At 40.2% G+C, this 23,813-nt stretch overlaps 1 protein-coding gene across 4 annotated transcripts in view; it reads left to right on the top strand.

Moving 5' to 3' along the window:
* The first annotated feature begins 782 nt into the window (after positions 1-782).
* The window catches only part of acss3 (acyl-CoA synthetase short chain family member 3), a 37,699-nt gene continuing 14,668 nt past the window's right edge, over positions 783-23,813 (top strand). For 2 of the 4 annotated variants that reach the window (XR_004569976.1, XM_034226079.1), the window contains exons 1-9: positions 783-1,247; positions 4,760-4,904; positions 5,845-6,033; positions 6,883-7,017; positions 8,665-8,805; positions 9,407-9,487; positions 9,810-9,905; positions 13,041-13,192; positions 18,767-18,870. Coding sequence is in view for 3 of the 4 variants with exons in the window: in XM_034226079.1 (XP_034081970.1) it covers positions 913-1,247; positions 4,760-4,904; positions 5,845-6,033; positions 6,883-7,017; positions 8,665-8,805; positions 9,407-9,487; positions 9,810-9,905; positions 13,041-13,192; positions 18,767-18,870 (1,378 nt within the window). In the remaining variant the exon portion in view is untranslated. Of the gene's footprint in view, positions 1,248-2,993; positions 3,135-4,194; positions 4,228-4,759; positions 4,905-5,844; positions 6,034-6,882; positions 7,018-8,664; positions 8,806-9,406; positions 9,488-9,809; positions 9,906-13,040; positions 13,193-18,766; positions 18,871-23,813 lie in introns of those variants that run through there. The other 2 variants (XM_034226080.1, XM_034226081.1) reach the window with 2 other exon arrangements.

Genomic DNA, 23,813 nt, shown 5'->3' with positions numbered 1-23,813 from the left:
CAATTTTTCCTGGAAGGAGCATGCTGCTTCCAGAACTTTGCATGTATAAATAGAAACAGATGACCTGAAATATCAGATGGATGAGTTACTCATTGGACACCAGTATGAAGGGGAGGAGTCAGGGGGAGTCAGCTGTATTATGGGTATTTACCAGAAGCTTGGATGATGCCAGTGACAAAAGATATGTACTCACCAGCATCTGAGACTACGCCGTGACAGGACTGCACTGCTGTTGTGATGCAACCAGAACAAGTGACTCAGCTTAACGAAAGAGTTGTTATAATTTGACTCCTGACTCCTCCTAAATATCCTCAAACAAGCCCCTTCATGCATCCCTTGATCAGTTTAAGTACCGGTATTTGCATTCTTAACAGTAAGAGGGTTTATTGATGCCACCCTGAGGAACCTAAGAGTTTAATGCTGCAGCTAGCAAACAAAGATTTCATTGAATATGAGCTCAAGCTGTTCACAAATAATTATCAATGATGTATTCTTGATTTGCATAACAAAATACATTCCACCGGCTAATAGCTATTCCTGAAAAATGTATTGGGGGTAATGTTGGGCTTCAAACAGTGATTTTTTGTTATATGCAGGAAATAGAGCATACACATTATTTCATGGCATTCCTTTTACACATCTTAGTATTTATGTCTTGAAAGGTTTACATTGTTGCACTTCAGTTCATGTGTTGTGCAACATTGGTTGTTGTTGCTCAAGGCTCCTCCTGCATCAACTACATCCAGGTTATAGTTCGCATTCCTTGAGAGTATAGTGAGGATTTCTGTTGGAGAGGCTCCTCTCACTTTGCCTGGCCCCAGATGATGTCGCAGAGTTGAATCCGAGCCTGTTGTCCACTTGCAGGAAAACTCCGGAAGCGTAAACGTTTGTCTTTTCTTATTAACTGCAGCAATGCACTTCCATATAAAACACTTAGTGCGTTTGAATCCCTGCGCCTCTGTGCAGGGCAAGAGGACACTTGAAAGGAAACTGTGGACAATAGTGTCTGCAGCACAACAACAACAACGACGCGTCAGAGCAGCAGGATCAATTGCATCTGCCGACATCAAGAATTATTTCGCCCAGCAGTGTTGCAGAAACTATGCATCGGACACAGCGTACAACAGAGCCTTCAACTCTGCGAGGGACAACCCGGAGACATTCTGGGCTGAAGTGGGACAGGATATTAACTGGTTTGAGCCGTGGAGCAAAACTTTGCACGTTGAGGATCCAGTGTTTCCAAACTGGTAGGTTTCAATGTTGCAAGCCAACAAAACTGCAAGAATCATCAAAAACTGTCAACAACATGTCGCTTTACCACAGCTTTCTCCTTTCCCACGGAGCTTTACATCCTTGAAAGTTGACAGTAGTAGGATGGAAAGTGGAAAAATAAACTTTCGAAATAAGTAAAAGTAAGCATAGGATACTAAGGCATATCGGGATGCATGCATGATGGGGATTCACATTTTATCTAATATATTTTTTCGAAATCGATAATCTTTTATGACCCTCAAATGCTATTATGTAAACCTAATGCATACACTGTTAGGACACTTCGATGATTATTACAACCACGATTTGAGTTTAAAAAGGCCTTTGTGTAGCCTAATTTTCTTTTAAGCCCACCACCAGCTGTTTTGTTGATCTTATGATTTGAGAAATTACAGAAAGAATTGCAAACACACAATTAAACGTAGGAAAATGTGCAGGTTGTTGGTTCCTTAGGCTATAACTCCGACTGGAAAAAAACATTCCCCCTGCAGCACAACAATATGTCTTAATATAAACTTATGTCACGTAGTGATCATGTTCTCAATAGAACATTTTTGATAATGTCTTCTGGCCAATCAGAATCAAGATAACGGCGTGGTGTTGTTTCAGGAAGTCCCGACGGAGAATACTTTTGCGGCAGTACATCTCTATATACATCGATACAACATTACGTGTTGATATAAATCAACACGTAATGAAATAAGACCCCACGGTTTGATGATTGATAGGTGTGTGGGCTGTCTTTCATTTTGACACACAGAACAATGGGGGCTATCCACCCTTATCCACCATGTAAAGTAATTCACACAGCCTCTTCCCTCTTCTCTCTGTGAGGAGCAGCAGGTGCAGCTTTCAGAACAAAGTAACAAAAAACTAAAATGGCATTCATTTTTTTTTTAAATATGTCGTGTAGTAATAGATTTATTTATTTTTCTTCTCAATAGAGTACCAGAATGTGTATTTTATGTTAGTATTTCAAAAAATCTCCTGGGGGAGAATCCCCACAGACCCCCCTTCAGGGGTTGGGTTTTCAGCATGTCAACTCTTTCACCTGTGGGGAAATTGCAGGATTGGCTCCAGGTCGCCCTTTTTATTTACTACAAGACAGATGTGCCTTTTTATTTCATACAGTTGAATTTGGATTGAGACAGGGAAATAATCTAAACCTCGCGCGTGGCGTTTCACTGTCAAGGGGGGCGATATAGCGTGTATGTAATTACATTGCAAATACTGACTTGAGCCCCACCACTGTATGGGTTAGCCCTACCATAGATTACCCAACACAAATACTCTGGCGCTGCCACTGGGCTCGAGATACACTTGTTGTTATATTCCATGGAATGCTCTTAACATCCCGATAGCAATGAATATCTTACGTGCTTTGACCAAAAATCCATAAAAAAATGTCATCTGTGGAAGCCGTAGTACTGTAAAAAACACGACCAATCATTTTAGCCGGCCCGGCTAAAATAACTGGATGGCCTACCTGCCTGTCAGCCTTCCATCTGTGCACAAACTTATCTCGTGCCTCATTGGCCCACATGTGCACGTTCGTGTGTGTTGGAGGAGGGGCTCTGTAAGGAAGTGGCAGATTTTTTCCGGCTGTGTATTTCCAAATTGTAGCGCACTCGAGCTGGTTTCTCCAAAATTACCTACCCCACCTTTAAGTATTATATGCTTCCATTTTAGTAGAGGACTCCCAAACAATCTCTACAACGAGTCTTCAAAAGTCGTAAATGAAACAACCTGCTTGTTTGAAAATTACATCTGTATTTATCAATGAAAAAGTGAATGCGAGCAAATCAGCTTACCAGCTGCTAGCTAACTAGCTACTAACGCTAGCTAACAGCAGGAACATCAGGGTAAGAGAAGCACAATTTGGAGCTACCTACAACTTAACCATTTTCAAACCTTTTTCCAAATATCAGTTAGAATTTGTTTTCTTGTCTTTCATGTTTTTGTACTATTGTGTGATGTCAACTCCCATCCATCCATCCATCTTCTCCAGCGTATCCGTGGTTGGGTCGCAGTTCCAGCAGAGAGCCCAAAACTTTCCTTTCCCTGGCCACATCAACCAGCTCTGACTGGGGGATTCAAAGGCGCTCCCAGGCCAGCGAAGAGATATAATCTCTCCACCTGGTCCTAGGTCTACCCCTCGGTCTCCTCCCAGCTGGATGTGCCTGGAACACCTTCCTAGGGAGGCGCCCAGGTGACATCCTTACTAGGTGCCCGAACCACCTCAACTGGCTCCTTTCGACGCTTTGAACACCGCCCACTCTGGTTCAATGTCCCCAGCCCCCACAGGAATGCCCGAAAAGCTCCGCCGGAGGTGTGAGTTGAAGGCCTCCTGAACTTGGGCCTCCTCCAGACGTTCCCAGTTCACCCGAACTACACGTTTGGGCTTACCAGTTCTGTCCAGAGGCTTCCCCCGCCACTCGACCCAACTCACCACCAGTTGGTGATCAGTTGACAACTCCGCCCCTCTCTTTACCCGAGTGTCCAAAACATACGGCCTCAGGTCCGATGATACGATACCGAAATCGATCATGGACCTTCTGCCTAGGGTGCTTTGGTACCACGTACACTTATGAGCATCCTTATGTTCGAACATGGTGTTTGTTATGGCCAATCCGTGACTAGCACAGAAGTCCAGTAACAAACCACCACTCAGTGTTTCAGATCAGGAGGGCCGGCTGGGCTCCGTGGCAAGCCCGGCCACCAGACGCTCGCCGACGAGTCCTCCTTCTGGGCCTGGCTCCAGAAGGGTACCCCGGGCTTCCTCCGGGCCGGGTATCCTCACTTCTTAGTTCGTCTTTCATGAGGTCTTCAAACCAATCTTGGTCTGGCCCCTTTCCTGAGACCAATTTGCCATGGGAGACCTTACCAGGAACACAAGGTTCCATCCAGACAACACAGCCCCCAGGTTCATCAGGGCACACACACCTCTCCACCACAGTAAGGTGCTGGTTCTTCAGAGAGGTTCAATATGTCATCTCCCGTGGATGGATGAATGTTACTATGCACTATTGTATAAAAATGACAATTAAAAGTTCATTGTATGCTTACTTGCTGGGTAATTATACTATCTAGTGTGTTAGAAAAAAACAGAGCTCCGTGATTCTGTTGCTGCTATGTTAAAATGAAGAATCTCCCTGGATTCCAAAACACCATCTGCTCAACCTGTTTGCTCCTCTTATCCACATGCACAGCATCACAATGAATTGAAACTGTCATATTATCAAGTGCATTGATTTGTTTACTGCTGCTTGTGAAGGCAAACTGAACATGTTTTAGCTTGAAGTACTGTAGCTTCATCAAGTTATGATCAATTCCTAAGTCAAATGAAAGAACCTTACCTTTCAGCTTTTTGTCTACTGGGCCAGAAACGACAGCTTATTGTATTTAAGATATACACACATGTTTTAAAGGATAAAGGTTGTTCATATTTGAAATATGGTTGTTGGTTAATGATATGTGTCTCTTTCAGGTTTGTTGGAGGAAAGTTAAACATGTGCTACAATGCAGTGGATCGTCATGTAGAGAGTGGCCGTGGACAGCAGCCTGCCATCATTTATGAAAGCCCTGTGACTGGAACTAAACGGATCATCACTTTCAGGGAACTTCAGGACCAGGTAAACAGAACTGAACAGCCTGAAGAGCTGGAGTAGTCACTTTGCTATGTTGAGTTGTATTACTGTGTCAAACGGAGAACAACACCAAGAGCCTTTCCATTATACAAATATCTCACTGATATATTCTGCTTTTCCCTACCAACCTGGCATACGTAATTTAGTATTATTAGTTACATAAGATGCCAAACCTTTTTATACCACCTCAAAATGAACATTCAAAATAACATTTCAAGCTTGGATGTCATGACCTCCTATCCTGTTATCATCATGGCCTCCTAAATAGATGTATCACGCTGACCTTTTTAGTACTTGTAAAAGGGAAATACAAATACTTAAACGGTTAAAGCCTGATTTAAAATGCCAGGATGTGTAGTAAAAATAGATTGTGAGATATAAAGATAAGCTTAGTTGGATTGTGAGCACTGAAATTAGATCTTGTCAGGGTTACAATGACATAAATACATTTTGAATCCTTTAACTGAGACAGTTTGTCAGGCCTTTCTGCTGTGTGCCAGCATTAGCACAAGGAGGGCAAAATAAAATGTTGCAAAAAGAGAAGAAAGTGACCTAACTAACTAACTAACTAACTTGATTGACATTTGGGAGATGCTTCAGTTCCATGAAAACTCAATTATAGAACTTAAATGTGCTTTTCACAGGCAAAAATACACTTTGGAGAAACAATTGAAACCGGAGGCAATCGATTATGCACTTAAATGCATTTTTGTACCACTGTAACCTAAAAAATCATGCACGAAACTCTTGGAAGAATTCCAGATAAGCAATATTTGTTTAACCATTAATCGTTTATGTTGGTTAAAGTAGTCCTGAACAATTATATGAATGGAGATAATATAAGATATTTAAACAGTGAAGTGCTAACAGCCAAATGACATGTTGATATTCATTTCTCTGCATTGTGTGCTGTGTCTGGACCCAGGTGTCCAGGTTAGCAGGAGTCCTGGTGAAGAATGGTGTACGGAAAGGAGATCTGGTGGTCATCTACATGCCCATGGTGCCGGAGGCCATGTTTACCATGTTGGCCTGTGCCCGGATCGGCGCGCCACACAGCCTTATCTTTGGCGGCTTTGCTTCCAAAGAGCTTTCTGTCCGCATCGATCATGCCAAGGTTAGAAAACGTTGATATTGACCTTGCACATAAAATGTATCCTTTCATGAGCCATGGCAAAAAGACTACATGGTTTTTATTAATTTAATGTCACTCTTTAGTACCTTGACCTCTCAGTAAAACTGAGGACAGGCTGATGTGAAGCGGGACAGTTACATGGCTGCAAGTCATAGTTTTCAATTCCCATTTTTTATTTGCTTTTAAAAATGCTCACCATTCACCCTGCAAAATACCTGAAACACTGAAAGCCGTTGGTGCCTGAGGCTTCTTTGTTTTAGTGAGCTCAAAATAAATCATTCACAGTGGAAAGCACTTGGCTTTGCCTTTCCTTTTCTCAATCCAACAATGAAGAACAGTCTGCATTCAGTCTGCAATAAGATTTTTTAACAATATAATTAGTGAACAAATCTGACATTTTGAAAAAGACTCTTTCTGAAAAGGATGATCTTTGTTATGTGATATGTTTATTCAAATATACTTTTGAAGGAATACATTATTATGAAAAGGTTTCAAATGTATATTTAAAGCATTAACATACAATCAAACAAATATTGCTATGTGAAATTTGAGTGCAGTAATGTCTACCTGAGCAGAGACTGAAGTCACTCTGTGTGCTATGTTATGAAAGCTGCTCTGTGTTTTGTTTATTTGACTGGTCTGTCCACTTACAGTATGCATGGCAATACATTAATTCCACTAATACCCTTATAGAAATGCAACAACACCATTATTCAAGGTAGATATGATGAAAAGCCCTAGGCCCTGCTTGTAGTATAGCTTTATATAAACATGCTGTTAGTTTGTGACATTTCAACACTATTGAACTAACCCTTAATCTCTTTTTCTCAGCCCAAGATGATGGTCACAGCCTCATTTGGCATTGAGCCAGGCAGAAGAGTAGAGTACATCCCTCTGGTGGAGAAGGCCCTGGAGCTTAGCTCTCACAAACCCTCTAAAGTCCTCATCTACAACAGGCCGAACATGGTAAGAAGCACTAAGCAACACAAATCTTCATTGTCAATATAGGGTCGTTTTTTGTGACAGGATATAAGATATGGAAACCTGATGAGTACTGTTGGGCGATGGGTTTTTTCTAAGGCAAGGGGTTGCCATTTTTTTAACATTTGAAACAGACTTTATCATGTGAAGCGTTATATTCAATGCTATGGTAGTAAGACTTTGGAATCCTGCCACTGTATAAAAGGAAGAAACAATGTATAGCTTGTACAAGTAGATGTTAGAAAATGTATAGTGTAATTGCGATAGAGGTTTCCACCTGACATAAACAGCCTGGCAAAGATCCAGTTTGGAAGCAGGCTGAGCTGCACATAATGACTATACAGCACACAATTATGCATGGAAATGGTGACAGAAAGCTGACATTTGCTTCACATAAACACAAGCATTAAAAAGACACTCAATATTACGCCTAGGAAAATAAATGATTCTTAAAAAGTGCACAGAGTTGCACTCATTCCTCTCAAACGGTTTTTCTGTCTCAATTTATAGATGTCATCGGTTACGCAAAGTACTTCTGTCTAACTCTTTCTTTTCAAATGAAACAACAGTACATGCTGTATTGTATTTGATCTGATTAGTGTACAGCACTGATATCTATCAGTGAAAAGTCTTGTGCAATAAGAGATCGCTGGTGCATCTTTCTTGCCATATACATGTATACATGGTGGATATGGGTCGATTAGCACTGAATTCAGGAAAAATGGTTTTCAAAGGAAAATAATCCCCTTAAAATCGTGTGAAGCTCCACTTTGAAGGTGTTTGCGGCTGCTTTATCAGTTACTGCATGCAGTGAGCGAGAGGTTGTGGTTTTTGTGAACGCAGCTTCCAACATGAACGTGTAGTTGAATCAGCCACATTTGACTATGGCTTGGCTTTGACTAAAGAGAATAAAAAGGGTGCGTTTCAGCCTGCTGGAGGTTATATGGGCTGTCTGTCCTCTGCCTCAGGAGTCCATGTGAAATATTGAATGGTGTGAATCGTGCTCATTCTCTGAGAATCAAAGAAAGAAGTGACCCAGACTCTTCTATAGCCTCTTAGGATGATTTGAATGATAAAAAGAAGTATGAAAGAGAAATATGTCAGCCACTGGAGATGAAAGGAGCATTATTCTATGACCTGACATTACCTTTGTTGATGAATATAAGAGATTACAAAGTACTGACGTTGGTTGGAACAAAATTAACATAAACTATCATTTTAAATACATTTCTATTTGACTTGAAGTGGGAAGGTAAGGTTGTGTTTTTGTTTCTCAAACTAATGACAAATAAATATTGAAAACATAAATGCAGCCAGCTGACACTGATGAATATCTCACGCTGTATGACCACCCACTGATACTTTACATTATGGCCATTGCTCCTTTTTAGAAGAAAATAATAAAATAAAAGATAAAATACAATTTTTTTTTTTAATAAAATGTATATAAAAACAAGAAGTTTAAGTAAAAATGTTCAATAGGAAGATAAGATATAATACAATTATTTAGATTTACATAAAAAGTAAAGATTTACACATTGTAATGGCAATATGACAACACTTTTCTAGTTAATTACAACATTTACTGTAAGGACAATTAGTTTACGTCCCTCCTTTCTTCTTTGTTTTTAGGAAAAAGTGTCAATGAGTCCGGAGTTGAGTCTGGACTGGGAGGAGGAGATGGCTACAGCTCGACCTCATGACTGTGTTCCTGTTCCCTCAAACCACCCTCTCTATGTCCTCTATACATCCGGGACCACTGGAACGCCAAAGGTACTGACTCACAGAGATGTGATCAGCAGCAGGGGGAAATATACCTGATGCACAGTTATAGACATCATGCAAACATACATTCTCATAGATGAGTTTTAGGATTCGTCTAAATGTCGCTTCTGAGCTTCTGTGTGACTCTTTGACTCTTCAAAACAATCCATAGCCAATCCAAACACCATCTCCGTGAAATAGATTTGTAGATACATAAGACAGAGCATTTCCACAGCAGGAGCTGGAGCTCTTGCAGGAAGAGATGCCTGAAGGCAGTTGGAAATGGAAAATGCAGCTCTTTTCAGAAAACATCATTTTGTGTTTGACCAACTGATGATATCAAATATCTACCTGCTGGCTAGTTCCTGCGCTTAATAGTGTTATTATTGCCAGCATTTTCTCTGTGAGCTACTGTGAATTTCTCAGTTATTGCTGTAGGGCGGCCATAACTTTGAGCAATTCTCTATAATTGGAGACATGAGGATTTCAGGACAGACTGTTATGCTCAAAACATTTCACATAACCATTTATTAATAAAAGACAGACATTTGAGTCAGCCAAATGCAATACCTGTCACTAGTCTGATGTTTTTTCTTATCTTGTCCCCCAGGGTGTTGTGCGAGACACTGCAGGCTATGCTGTGATGCTGAAATGGACCATGTCAAATATTTATGGACTCAGTTCTGGAGACGTAAGGCAATAGCATAGCATCCTCTTCTGAGTTAGAGCCATGTTTAAGCACAAAGCATGCAGTCAGTTAACAGATATATTGTTATTTTTTAGAGAGAAGATCAGGTTAAATGTATGGTAGCTGAACAGTCTTCAGTATTGGAGGTAGTTTGATTTACATGTATACTGTAGTGTCTTTGAGTACTGCTAGTGTTATCATTGTTGGCAGAAAGGGAATTGAAAGAGTTAAAATAATCTTTCGGACAATACTCAATTCTGGTGTTTGACAAACTGATACTCTGAGTCTCTATACATTTTTCATCTTTTTTTTGTACCTGTTGCAGGTTTGGTGGGCAGCGTCAGACCTGGGCTGGGTGGTCGGACATTCCTACATCTGCTATGGCCCTCTGCTCCATGGTAACAGCACAATTCTCTATGAGGTATGTCCCTGTAGACATGTTTTAATATCTACTCACAACAGCAGTATTGCAAACATTTAGACCTAGAGAAAGTACAATAAAACCCTGAGTTGTACAACTTAAAAAGCTGTCAGATTTGAATGTCTGCTTGGTATCTGCGTTTGTGGACTCTACAAGCTGAATACGTCCATATTTGGTCAACAACTCAAGTTTAAGTGGACTGGGACTCTGTGTTACCCTGTTGCCATGTTTGACTCTGGCTGCTACAGTCTACTGCCAAGAGACAGACTGCAGCTTCACTCCTTTTTCTACTTTCCTTTTTTTCCTCACCAGTCAATGTTTCAAGTGTCACCAGCCTCTGCAGTTGATGCACTCCCACACATGTGTTAAAAGACATTTAAGCTTGCAGAATACATCTGTTGGAATAACACTATGTTTAAAGCATCTGTATTGAATTAATTATGTTGTGGTAGTGTAGAAGCAGTATTTGTGCTGCAGGGATGACAAATGTTTTTATTAGAGCCGGGACTTTAACGCGTTAATTAAGATTAATTAATTACACAAAAATTAACGCGTTAAAAAAATTAACGCATTTTAATCGCACTTATTTTTGCACCGCGGAACGTTTCTCACTGGATGAGTTTCAGGCGTACCGATTATACTGGAGCACCAACTAACGTTCATGACTTCAGACAACAACAAACCATAGTGAACAACAGTGGGAAATGTTGTTTTAAAAAACGGACGGATGGAAGCGTCGATAAGAGCACGGTTGTGTGCAAATTATGCAAAAAGGAATTCGCATATCACCGCAGCACATCAAGCCTCAAGTATCACCTCAATGCAAAACATATAGCAGCTAGCGTGGAAGCTAGCGTGGACGTTAGCCTCTTTTATCGCGTTCACACCAAAAAGAGCCGGTACTAAAATTAGTTCATGAGAACCTTTTTACCCCCACGAAAGTCCCTGCTAGAGAGCAGAGAGCTGCTAGAGAGCAGGGACTTTCGTACGGCTCTCTTGTGAGAAAAGAGCTATATTTCTGATTGGCTGGGCGGATTGCAGACCACGCCCCGTAAAACTCCCAAAAAGTTTTGTGAAGCCGCCATTTTATTATCCTCGCATTAGCATTATTAGCATTAGCCCAGCGCAGAAACGCAGAGAGACTAACTTATGGCAACACAAAATAAAACATGGGAGCGGTGGAGATGAGGAGGTGTCGGCGTTCTGGCGATTTACTCGGAAGGCTTCAGTAGAAGTTGCTGGGAGTCCCAGCAGCTTCTACTGAAGCCAGTCCCCAACTCCAGGGACTTCCGGCCGGGGACTTTGGGCGGCAGTATACGCCGTGAAGTGGTTTGCGGCCTGCCAGTAAACCCAAAGCAGAAGAAGAAGAAGAAGTGACGTCAGCGGCTTCATTTGCCTAATCCTCCCCCAGGTTCAAAGAGTTCTCATGAACTAAATTCTCATGAACCTTTGTGGGAAAAGTACTGCGGTGTGAATGCGCCTAATGGTATACTAAAATCCATGTGAAAAAAATTGCTTCTCACTGTTCTCAGGTCAAATATTTATATGTGATTAAAAATGCGATTAATTTCGATTAATTAATTACAAAGCCTCTAATTAATTAGATTAATTTTTTTAATCGAGTCCCGGCCCTAGTTTTTATGTCAATACGGATATTGCCCTGGTTCCCTCAATAAAAAGCCTACAGAATTGTTACTATTGGACTTTTGAGGAAAATAAGCTCTGTGCCAAGCAGAAGTTTAAGATACTTATTAATACATCGATTGACTTCAAGATATGGGAAAAAAAGTGCAATAAGTCATTTCCTAGTCCTAAAGTTTTAGGACTCATTCCTGCAGCAATCTGTTGTTTAGCTTAATGAGTTTCATAACATATCTCAATTGTACGGCACAATAGTACCCATACTAAGGAACCTGCAAACAACCTCCATCATACGGCAAATACAACAAATTCAACCTTCAATTCCCTTTTAACTTGTAACGTTTTTCTATTTTATAAGAACAAATAATGTTGGAGGATATGCTGTATATAGTATAGTATATTTCAGCCAAATGGGCATTCAACATAGTGGTTGAAACCTGGAGGAAACAGCCTCTCCACTGAGCACAACATTGACATGCAGCAGACCTTCCAAAATATAAATAGTAAATAAATAAACAAGCTCCTCATGAAATATTTTCTGCATGACTGTCTTTTGAAGAGCCATTTGATACGGATGCATCTAATTTTGAAAGCTTATTTGGCTTTTCTTTGTGAGTCCCATAACCCCTGGCTAGTGGAGTATATTCTCTGCAGGCTCCTTATTATATAGAGGGTTATTAGCATCACAATCTGTAGACCAGTGCTAAGAGGGATGTGTGTCTGTCTCTTACCGTGTGAGTCTCCCAGTCTTTGTTTCTTATGGGACATTCATTACATTATCACTGCGACTTTCCCTCACATGCACGAAGCAGAACTGCTGTGCCACTAATTACTCAGCCTTCCTGAAATAAATGTTTGACTCCAGCCTCGGTGTTAGTCTTGTGTGGCGTGTGTGCTAACAGCCCGTCTCTTCAGGCGTGATGCTGCCAACCTTTTGTCTTCCTCAAATCAATACACATGCACAAATATGTATTCACAGCAGAAATGACACCCAGAACTCGATGCTGCTGGTTACCACCCTGATTAATCTGCAGTAGTCTTCTCACTGTAGGGACAGACTAGTTGAATACAAGAGACGCAGTGGAAATGGCTGGTGGAGGCTTTTGCCAGGAGGCTTTTGCCAGGAGGCGTCTTTTGTCTTTTCCTTCTTGACAAACAATTCTCCCATAGTGCAACTCTGTTTTCTAATCCATGGATTTCTGGGCCCATTTGTCTGGATGGCAGCCTTCCAATAAGCCTCTTCAACTTAAACAGCTGCTCTATGACAACTCATGGTTTGTAGTTCACAGTTGAAGTGAATTGTAAACCTCCATATCAACCTTTCTTCCTCCTCGGACCTATATTTTATTTTATTTTACTGTATTGTATTTGTATTTCACATTTACCTTACCACTCTTTGTGAATTGGATTGTGTATTGATGAGATTTGTTTACCTGCATCCTTGTTACTGTGTGTGTACTAAGCATCTGTTGTCTGACACACTGTGTTTCACAGGGTAAGCCTGTGGGGACTCCAGACCCTGGGGCCTTCTTCCGGGTTGTATCTGAACACGGAGCCTCGTCCATGTTCACAGCCCCCACTGCCATCCGAGCCATCCGCCAGCAGGACCCTGATGCTGCAATTGGGAAGAAATACCCCCTATCTAGGTACACAGCAACACTTTACTCAACAGAACTTATCAAAATCAGCTATTAAATGTGCACTTAATCTAATAAATGATTTTCTCCGGGAATAAGTACATTTTACATTGAGCTACAATAAAAGGTTGATTCATGAATATTATAATCTATTCTGATGATTGATAATAATGAATCAATCTTTAAAAGCAATATTGGTTGCAGTATCTTAAAGGTGAAAACATTTTGTGATTGTAATTTGCTAAATCAAGCAAAGCAACTTGGGAAATGCTGCAGTGGGCTTTGGACATTTTTGATGGCTATTAATGGCTATTTTTCAACATTGTGTTGACTAAATGATACATTAATCTTACAGTAATAAAAACCCCAGCAATTGAACAATCCAATGTCAAAGAAGCCCACATACAAGTCTTACAGACCATCAAAAACAAATTCAGGTAACAAGTCAAATGTCGTTTTTTGAAAGGTCTTCATTTGAAAATCTCTTAAAATATACTTTGCATCTGTTTTTTTTGCTAAACTTTGCAGATACTTTTCTTTCAATTTGGCTTGGGGTGACGCATAGAGTAAACATTTCTAGTATTTTTAGCCTTTTACACTGTGATCCATGCTTCTATCACGACATTTGACTGATTCATAGACTGAAATACAAAACTAAGTCGCTATTAGTTGCTCTAATAAAGTCAGTGGGTATTGGCCCTAACCTTCAACTGCAGATTGTGTGCTGAGCTAGAAACGTGTGATATCTCCTGGCTGAGGGTGTTGTGCACCTTCTGTCCAGCCTGTCGTTAGTCTCCGGCCATCTGTTGATGCACCGCCATTGCTCACCGTCTGTACCTTCAGTTCAACTCACTTGGGTGTTAATTAGGATGGATAGCAAACAATGGCAGGTCACTGCTGCTCACCTGTATTAAATCATACTGTGAGAACTTGTTTCCCTGGCTGCTGTCTTAATGTAAAGGTCTTCTGTAGCTTATAGTTAAAAACAACAGGTTCTCATGGTATTGGTTTGGCCTAGAGAGTGAAATACATGTCCAAATGATCAGTATTGTTAATTCAAGACTTGGACCTAAGGGGTTGTGGTGTCAACTCACCACGTTCATTCTGCTCTGCAGTCTGAAAATACCTTTAAGCACACAATCATAAAGCAATGCTGAGTGCAGTTGACCTCTGGCCCCGGTGAATCATTCAGTAACTCTGGCATTGTGTGCTGAATTTGACGATATATAAATGTTCTGCTGTCCTGAATACATAGCACCTTCTAAAAGGCGGTATTTGCAGACAGATTATTTTCTGCAATATTTGTAGAGAATATTGTTCTGACCCTACAACAATCAGTCCTATGCTGTCTCTGTGTACTCTTTCTTAATCCTAATGTGTCTTTTCCCCTTGGAGGAGGCAGGTTGGTGCAAGATAATGTATTTCCCTTCGGCGCTGAACAAAACATGTCACTATGACACAGAGGCAGCAACACAAAGGAAGCAATGAAACATGATTTCATTTCATGGCAGGACAGCTATGTTTTGAGACACATTAAATGTTCTTTCAATTTCAAAGCTCCAAAAATATTTCTCTGCTGCAAAGATGCAACATTTTGAATCTCTGAATGTCAGCCTTTTAATATCATGGTATTTAAAGGGTTTGTGTTGTGTAGGAGTTCATGAAAATGTAATGAAAGTTTAATTTGCTAGTGTTTTTGCAATATTACCAAATGAATCCACTTCTAGTCGGTGCATTTTGCCACTTCCTATAACACATGGAAAGATATGTCAATACCAATAATGGTTCTTTTAATTAAAAGTGTGCTGATGGAAGTAGTAAAACCTTTCAGAAAACGTTATCATCAAACACATCATTTCATGCTAGAGAGGACAAACAATAATTGACTACAGATCAAATACACTGTCTGCGGTTTATTGACAATTTAAGATATCCCCTCCCTCCGGACCCGCTCCACTGTAATGGCACTGGACTCTTATCAATATTCTGTATTAATCGTCACCCTCGATGTGAAAACTTCAATGAGAGTCTGGCTTCAAGGCTGTGTAAAGTTGTGAAGGCAGCAGCTCTCTGCATAAATGTAGCATGACAAAAGAGGGAAACACTCAGTAGCGCTTTTAAGTCGAACAAATGCTGAGAGCCTTAGTCATAAACAAGGGACAAATGGCACGACTCCACTCAAATGCTTTTTGGTGCCTACTAAAAGCTGGTGCTGTTAAAGATGGTGATGTCTGCAACTTGATTTTCTTTTAAAGTGGCAATGTACAAGATGTTTTATTTCATTTAGCTAAGAGTCCATTAAAAAAAACAGCCTCAAAAACATAACTTACAGCTCAATAATAAAGCTTAAAGTAGCTTTCCCCATATAGCATGAATGGCGTACGGTGGAACAGACAAACTAACTCTTACTTTAGAGAAATATAAATTACATTTGAAGGGAAACTATACCTGCATTCTTTTTAAGCCACTGACACTAGAATAAACTCTATATACTCCTTCCCTAAATGAACATCTCTCCTTTATTCCAACTTCACCTTTGCCACACTAAGCTCACATAATCAGCTTCAAGCATATTAGCAATTTGTAGACCTCCAACATGTGACAAAAGGTTATCACGTGGATAACCTTTGCCACTAAGAATATTTGTTGTACTTCTTTATTGGCCTACTCCAAGGTTATATTGTAGGGATTGTGGTGGTCTTATCTTTACAAACGATCATAGAATAGTTACATAATGGTACATGTTGTAGCCTCTGTTATCATGAAAGAAAAATAATATTTGCTTTTAGCATCTATTCTTTTTACAGCACTGCATCAATACATTTTTAGTAACAGGTGGTGTATTTCTTGGTTTAAATGTGGACAAATGAAGTGTGTATTCACCCTCAAACTGTATGCATGTGAGGAAGTTTATTTTGAAACAGATGGTGCTTAAATTGTAGGTAATTATGTTCCTACATTTAATCAGTGGACACAGTATGTTAGGCAGTGAAATCCATATCTAAGATGGGGGAAGGTCTTTTTTCAACAAAATTGCAAACAATTAACAAGCTGTTGAGGCACAACAAAAATATGTTTGTAGCTTTATGCGATGAAACATCAACAACATTAATGATTTGCGTATTAACCCTCTTTTTTTTTTTCTTTTAAAGAAAGACTTGAGAAAGGGAACTGAAAGGGATCTTTGTAAACACTGATGTTTACACTGGCTATTACTGACTCACACTCCATGAACTTGGTCAGCAGCCAAACGATCGCCCTCCCAACACCATCTCTGAGGTCACAGTGGCTGTTTCTCAATGTCAAGTAAAGCTGCTGCAGAGCCACTATTTCAAGTATACTACGTCATCGAGTGGCGCCGAAGGACTGTTTAAATGCATGTTAAATGCCCAGCATTCGGTGCCACTCGATGACGCAGTATACTTGAAATAGTGGTTCTGCAGCAGCTTTACTCGACATTGAGAAACGGCCCGAGTCTCTGTGAATCTTTCAAACTTGTACTTCCATTGAACTCTTTAGAAAACATTGAAAACATACAGAATCTGAATTGTGCTTGGATAACTAAAGCATGGCAGTGGGCTCAGCTGGAACATAGGGTCGCTGCCAGGGCAGTGCATCAATCAATCAATCAATCAATCAATCATCTTTCCCATGTTCTGTAGCTCAGTTCCTGCAGGGCATTATCTGTCTGACAGCTCATTATGGTCTGTAATGGAATTCTTTCATAATAGATACAGTCTAGGCATAAACCTAAATCTCTATCCTTTAAGCTGTTTTTATGAACCTCTCAACATTAAAGTTGGTAATCAACACAAATACAAGGTCAAAGCCCCTGTGTTTCCACTGCACAGGGTCATATAAAACCCCTATGAAAGAAATACAAGCTAACATAATTCATCGAATAAAAACAGCCATAGCTATTCATTCAGATAATGTGATGAGTTTGGGTGTCAGTTATCTCTTCTTTAAAATCTTAAATTAAATGACTATACAATTAAAATGTCTGATACATCATGATACCTTCAATAAGCTCAAATATGGGTTTCTACTGTTTCTAAATTGGCATATTGTAAGACAAAAACGTACATTTAAAGCCCATAGTTACTTGCTTTGTCCTCTTTTATCTTTATGAAATGACAATATGTTTTAACATGCAGAACCCTTTAGAATTTATCAAACAAAGTGGAGAAAATTCCCCCATTAATCATGGGAACAGTGTTATTTGCAATAAAACTGATAGAAGGCCCCCAGGCATCTTTCAACATCTGGATGGTAGGCGGAATTCATATGATTTAATTAGCTTACTAACGACATTTCTCTGATTGTTCTGCAATGACAGAGAAAACAGTCTTCATAATATTCCTGAGACCAACTTTAAAGAATATAATGCACAGAGCCAGTAGGAGGAGAACATGTATGATTCAGCTGGGAGAGAGTGACATGATGACATTTTTTTTTTTCCTGTTCTAGAAGATAGAATGCGACTTCAATTTTGATTGGAGTTGGAAAGCCATTTCGGCCCTGCGTAGAGTTGAGAACAATGACCAGCAGTCATTTGTGTGAAAATGAAGCGTCGGTACTGGCAAGGTACCAGGTTACAGATCTCTTCAGAGCTTTGTAGGGAGCAACGAGCGGTGTTGGGAATAAGATATGAGCCGTAGGAGGAGGTTTAGCAGAGAAGAATTATATGGAATTCAGTGGAGGGTTAAGGTAGAAACTGCAGTGTGTTGGTTCACTTGAAGGATAGGGAGAATGTTTCATGAAGCCAGGGAAAAGTAAAAATCCAAACTAGGAGGAAAGTTAAGCTTGAACTAGGAGGGAGCAGTTAATTGGGATAGATTTAGATGTCATTGCAAGAACTTGTGGATTCCTGCTACTCCATGATTCAGGGTCACACAGAGGGCAACATCTTTGTAGGGAGAAAGGGCAGCTTATTCCCAACAAGATTGTTTCCTCTGAGATGAACATCCCACTTTAAATACGTTGAAATGCAGGAATGTTTCATAGGTAAAAAAAAATGTCAATGTTGTGTTTTCTGACATTCAAAGCAAAAGTGGAATGGCCGAGCTTATGGAGGATCCGGTGTTAATGATGCTCACCTCTAATGTTAGTGTAACTGTGAGGAGGCCAGCCCTCACAGGCAGAACGCAAACATCTTTTAGTCATGAAAGGTGGTGAGAATTATAGGAAAAAGGAAGTGGTGGTTGCTGCTTTAAAGGCAAACTACATTTACATTAATAGATATTGCACGATCTCCAAGTTGCATTCAAGAGAATCAAGTGAAGATGTCAATTTTAGGTTACGAAACAGATCTTATCGTATGATAATGGCCAGGATTTGTTGTCTGCCCTTTTAACACAAATTCCGATTTTCAGTCAAAAAAAATTATTTCCCAAAAAGTTTATGCATCCCATTTTTGTCTGTTGAACTTTTTTACTCTAAAGTTTTCTGGATAATGACACTTGGTCTAAAACGCCAAAAACTAGCCTGCAACTGCAAATATATATTTTTCTTACCATTTCCTCAGAGAAATATGTCATGTCCCCTCAAGGTGATTGACAGATGTACTCTGTGTCCTTGCAGGCTGCGGTCGTTATTTCTGGCTGGAGAGCGTTGTGATGTGGAGACGCTGGAATGGGCAAAGAGGAGCTTTGGGGTTCCTGTCCTGGATCACTGGTGGCAGACTGGTAGGAAGGTTTCTTTCATACTTTAGACAATCAGAGTGACGGACCACATGTGACCTTGTTGATGTCATGTGTTCAGAGCTGCACTATGAAAGATTTGGATATATAAAGCGCACCTGTCTTACTTTATTCAATAATCGCTCCTTCCCGTTAAATAGGAAGTACATGCCTGCAAAGTATAGAGACTGCGCTTTATAGATTTAATGTCAAAGGATTTCTGGAGGTAAAGGTTACATTTGTTCAAGCATGTATCCTTCACCATATGCTATGTATAAAGCTGCCTTGTGCAATTAATTTAGTGAGTGTAGTACATTGAGAAGCACTTTACCCTCTGTTACGTTCCTTACTGGGCTAGGGGAACCAAAGGGAAGCAACACAACCAGAGTGGAATTGGTAATAATTATAAGTGGTTTTATTATAAATAGCAGCGGTAAACAAAATGACAGGCATGCAGCCTGGAACAACAAAAAAGGCCAAAAGGGCACAGGTTGACAAATAACCAAACAAAGGGAGGACTCTAACAAAAGGAGCCTATTTACACACCTGAAATCACTAATCAACACTAACGGTAGGTCCACACAGCAGCTTTTCAAAAATCTTGAAAATCTTGGAGCTGGGCGTGTCTGAAAGCTTGGGGATTTCGCGACCAACAACCAACCACATGAATCTCCCGCCCCCGACATACAAAGCAAAAAACCCCGGTTCTTCTCCACTATTTATTTTTTTAACATTTTTAACATTTATGAGATTAATGTCTATGGTGCTATTTTATGCTACATTCCATGCTGGCTAATGATACTGTCTATGCTTGCTAGCAACAAAGTAAACTAGCAACGAAGTAAACTGGATATAAAATCCCCAAACAAGCGAAAACCTACCAGTTTCACCCACTGCCTCTGCCACCTCCCTCCATGCCTGGTTCCTCCGGTTTGTATCCCGGTAAGTAAATAGGGACTGGTCATAAAGAACCGGGTGATTTGCTACCGCAATAACTAACTTCTCCTCCACTTTTGTGGAATATAGAATGAACTGCGGGTCTGGTTCTCCCAGCTTGCACGCGGTTTGATTGGCTAGTGCTTGAACTGTCAGATTTGCATAAACGGATCTGATTGGCTGTCGCTTCCAGCTCAGCCTCAAAAGTTGAACATTGTTCAACTTTGGAATCCTGAACATCCTGGAAATCCTGGAAATCTTCGCCTCGCCCCCCCACAATGCAGTTCGGCGACAAGCGAGGGAAAGTGACGTCATCCCCATTCAAAGTCAATGGGCGGAGACGCGCTGGAAGCGGTGGACAAATCGCCAAAAGCTGCTGTGTGTACGGGCCGTAACGAAAGGAGGCTGCAAGAAAACAGAGCTAAATAAGGCAACTAAACACACTACTCTAAACACATATCTCAACACGACACTAAGCACATATATAATCACACTAAACACACTACACGAGTTAAACAGTCTAATAGCTTAAGTCCAAAGTGTCCACAACACAAGAGCAAAATGTGTGAGGCGCCTACTCGCAGCAGAGCCTCCAGAGTGATGATTGTCCCCAGCTTTGTAGTCGCCTCCAGCAGGTGTGCGCCGGCTGTGCGCTGCGATTGGAGTGCGTCAGGCCCGGCGTGCTCCAATCACAATCTTCAGGGGGCAGACCAGGAGATGGCAGCCAATCACGACAGGGCAATCACACAGCTCATTTACATGCAACACACATTAACACAGTTAAGAGAACCAGGAAGGCAGCAGCCGTAACACCCTCCAAACGTTAGGGATTAAGTTCTTATGATATAGATACTGAGAAAGCATTTAAAGGATCTCAAGTACTTTGACAGCGAGAACTGTATATGATGTTTTAATTGAACTTGATCTGTTAGACTCATCTTCCTCTTAAGCTTGAGTGAGAAGACTATAAATTGTATTAGTCGATTGACATTAACTTGGCCTTGAGAAGAGACATAACTGAAAATCACTATTCCCTCGAAAGCAGTCTGTCAATATAAAGCCCATTTTATCGCACTCACTCCTTGATTAATCCCTTCTATGTTTGGTATTGTAGACCTGGGGATTGGACCCTTTTTAACTGAAGTTATGATGACGTTAAATTCACCTATATTTGTTTTTCTAAGCTTCTCCGAGAACTAATCATCACACAAAGTGATGTGTCATCATTTGAACTAGTGGAATTTGAATATGAATGTGCAGACAGAGCAGAGGAAACGCTTGTTGAAATAATTGGAGATCATTTTAGAGAAAAAAAATAAAGAATTCATGTAGAGAATAATGACTAAAAGTGGTGGTGCGAAAAAATTCTGCCAATTTTCACTTAAACAAAACTCCGAAAAGTTCTTCTTTGGTACAATAGGTCTTTCAAAATGATAGTGTAACCAATATATCAGGTGCCACATTGCACCAAGCCACAATTACGAAAACAACATAATCGGAAAAAACGATTATTTAGCTTTGCTAGGTTGTGACAGTGTACTAGAACATATTTGATCTAACTTATTTTAGTCTAATTTATTTTTATTTATCATATTTATATGTTTAGTAGCTCGTGGAAGTGCGCTCCAAAATATTTGTTGATCTTGTTTATTGGTATTTATTATTTTGATATTATTTATTTAAATGTATTATTTATTTAATACATTTTTGTATTGGTTTTTCAGTTGAATTATACGTTCAGGGTAATCAACAGTTAAAAAGATACTGTTCAAATTATTATTTGTTTTAAAGTTTAATAAATGGATGTTTTCAAAGTCAATGAATAATCGTATTTTAATAATCGTGATATCAATTATTGACCAAAATAATCGTGATTATGATTTTTGCCATAATCGAGCAGCCCTACAGAGAAGTCATAATCATTATTTTAAAAGCATGTTCATGCCCATTTAATTACAGTCCAGTGGTCTTACATTACTCAGAGTGAGTTTGCAGTTTCTTGGAAAGTTTGCAATCTTTGAACCTTACAATTCACCTTCTTCTATAACACACGGTTGTAGGTCTGGACAATAACATATGCAATCTTCCCCTGCATTGTTCTTAGGCCTCTGTTCTTAATTATTCTTGAATAGTTAAGGCCCTGTTTTGGATGTGAGGCATGAATCCGGGCAGCATGCCATCATGCTAATGTTGTCCTCCCCTCCTCACCACCTATGTTTGATTGCTGTCCTCCCCAAGCACTAGTGAACTTTGATAAATGTGCCAGCGACAGCGGAAGAGCACAATTGTATGTCTCGTTGTTTAGTAATATATCCTGCCTGCGAGACCGGAGGATCGATGCCGGACAAGACGACATCTCTGTGTTAAATATGGGATCAATACTGTTTCTGGACCGTTGGAAAGCCATCGACCTTGGGTTTGTTCAGGCAGCACACTCTGATCTCAGAGCAGATTAGCCCACTTCTCTGATTGGTCTGTCCGGCTCAATGTGAGTGTGAAGAGCTCAATATTGTTATATATCGCAATTCTGCCTCTTGGGTTTAAATAACCCTACTGTTGACTTATCTATATATGCTGCATTTAAATTCAAAGCAGCATCCTCTCGAGTCACATTTCAAGGCCGAACAGATTATAGAGGGCAGACAAGGCAGAACCATTTCAGCTAAGCCTGTCCAATTCCTTTAAAAAAGTATCATCCTTTTTTTGGCCAATTATAAGCCCTTTACACACACAAACCTAAAGGTATTTACCCCTAAATGTCCTTAAATAACTCTTAAATACAATCTATATCATCAGGTACAAAGAAAACAACCTTCAAGATCTAGTCTAGACTCCAATGTTTCACCTTATTAAGTAATCTGGATGTTGAACATTACAACTCTTGCTGGCGATTCGGAGATCATGAAAGGAGTTTAGTCTTATCACAAAGATTGACCTTGTTGGCTGCAGTTTGAGGGCAACTCTGGACTTGCTTTTATGAGACAGAAGACGGGCCAAATGCACCAATGCTTTCCGTCTCATTTTGGGGAGCAATGATCTTGCTGGTTTGCTGATGGACCCACATTCCTGAGTGGTGACCATCCAGCACTAAAATTGAGACACCGCTTTGTAAAATGTGGGTTTGTGTCTAGTATAGGTCTCATAAAGTGAAAATCAATTTGCTGAAGTGCAATAATGGCAGAGAATTCCCTCTCTGTGGTGTTTTTATGCTCAGTTTAAAGATCCATACCGAGATCTTTATTAAGGCTTGTGGATGAGCATTTCCTGCTTCTGTTGGCAGTGTGGGAGTTGGAGGGATTAGAACAGGCACCGATGCACACAGGCAAACACAGAATTATGACATTTGCAAGCCTTTTGGTGCTGTGTGATTTAGATGTTAACTTTGTTATGTACAACACATTACCATACTCTCTTCCTGTATTTCCCTCTTAGACCTTTACTAGACTTTCACAGGGATGTTTTGAACAGAGCTTTTGATTTCCTTCTTTTTCTCTGAACCTCACTGCTTTTTAGATAACATTTTGTTTTGTTTTAACAAATGGATGTTTGTTCCACAGACAAGTTTGAATCTCACTTCTTTGTCTCTGCCTCACACCACCCAAACACCTGTCACACATTGTGGGTATCCCAGTCAGGTGATTTATTGAGTTTGGAGAAAACCTCTGGCTCCCTCTTGGTTTCTGTCTAGATGTGTAAATCCCGTTGGATTCTTCACCCCTTTCTAAACTCAATAACTGTCAGCTAGTGGCCAGTGCTGCAATGTAGCCTTTATTTAACCAGGTGAAAGCCCCTTGAGATCAAAAGATCTCTTTTTCAAGGGTGACCTGCACATGTAACATAAAAACAACAGAACAACAATAAGGATGACATACAACATAATGTACAGGGTACAGTTTGCAAACTCTATTTACAGTGACAGGTACCATGAGTATCAAACAAAATGTCAGCCAGCTGAGTTTTAAAATGATGCAGGGGAACCAAAGTGCTCAGTTTTAAACATGTTTGCAGACTGT

The sequence above is a fragment of the Gymnodraco acuticeps genome, unplaced genomic scaffold (assembly GCF_902827175.1).
Source record: "Gymnodraco acuticeps unplaced genomic scaffold, fGymAcu1.1, whole genome shotgun sequence".
In the NCBI taxonomy this organism is placed as follows: domain Eukaryota; kingdom Metazoa; phylum Chordata; class Actinopteri; order Perciformes; family Bathydraconidae; genus Gymnodraco; species Gymnodraco acuticeps.
This window is presented reverse-complemented; position numbering and strand designations above follow the sequence as displayed.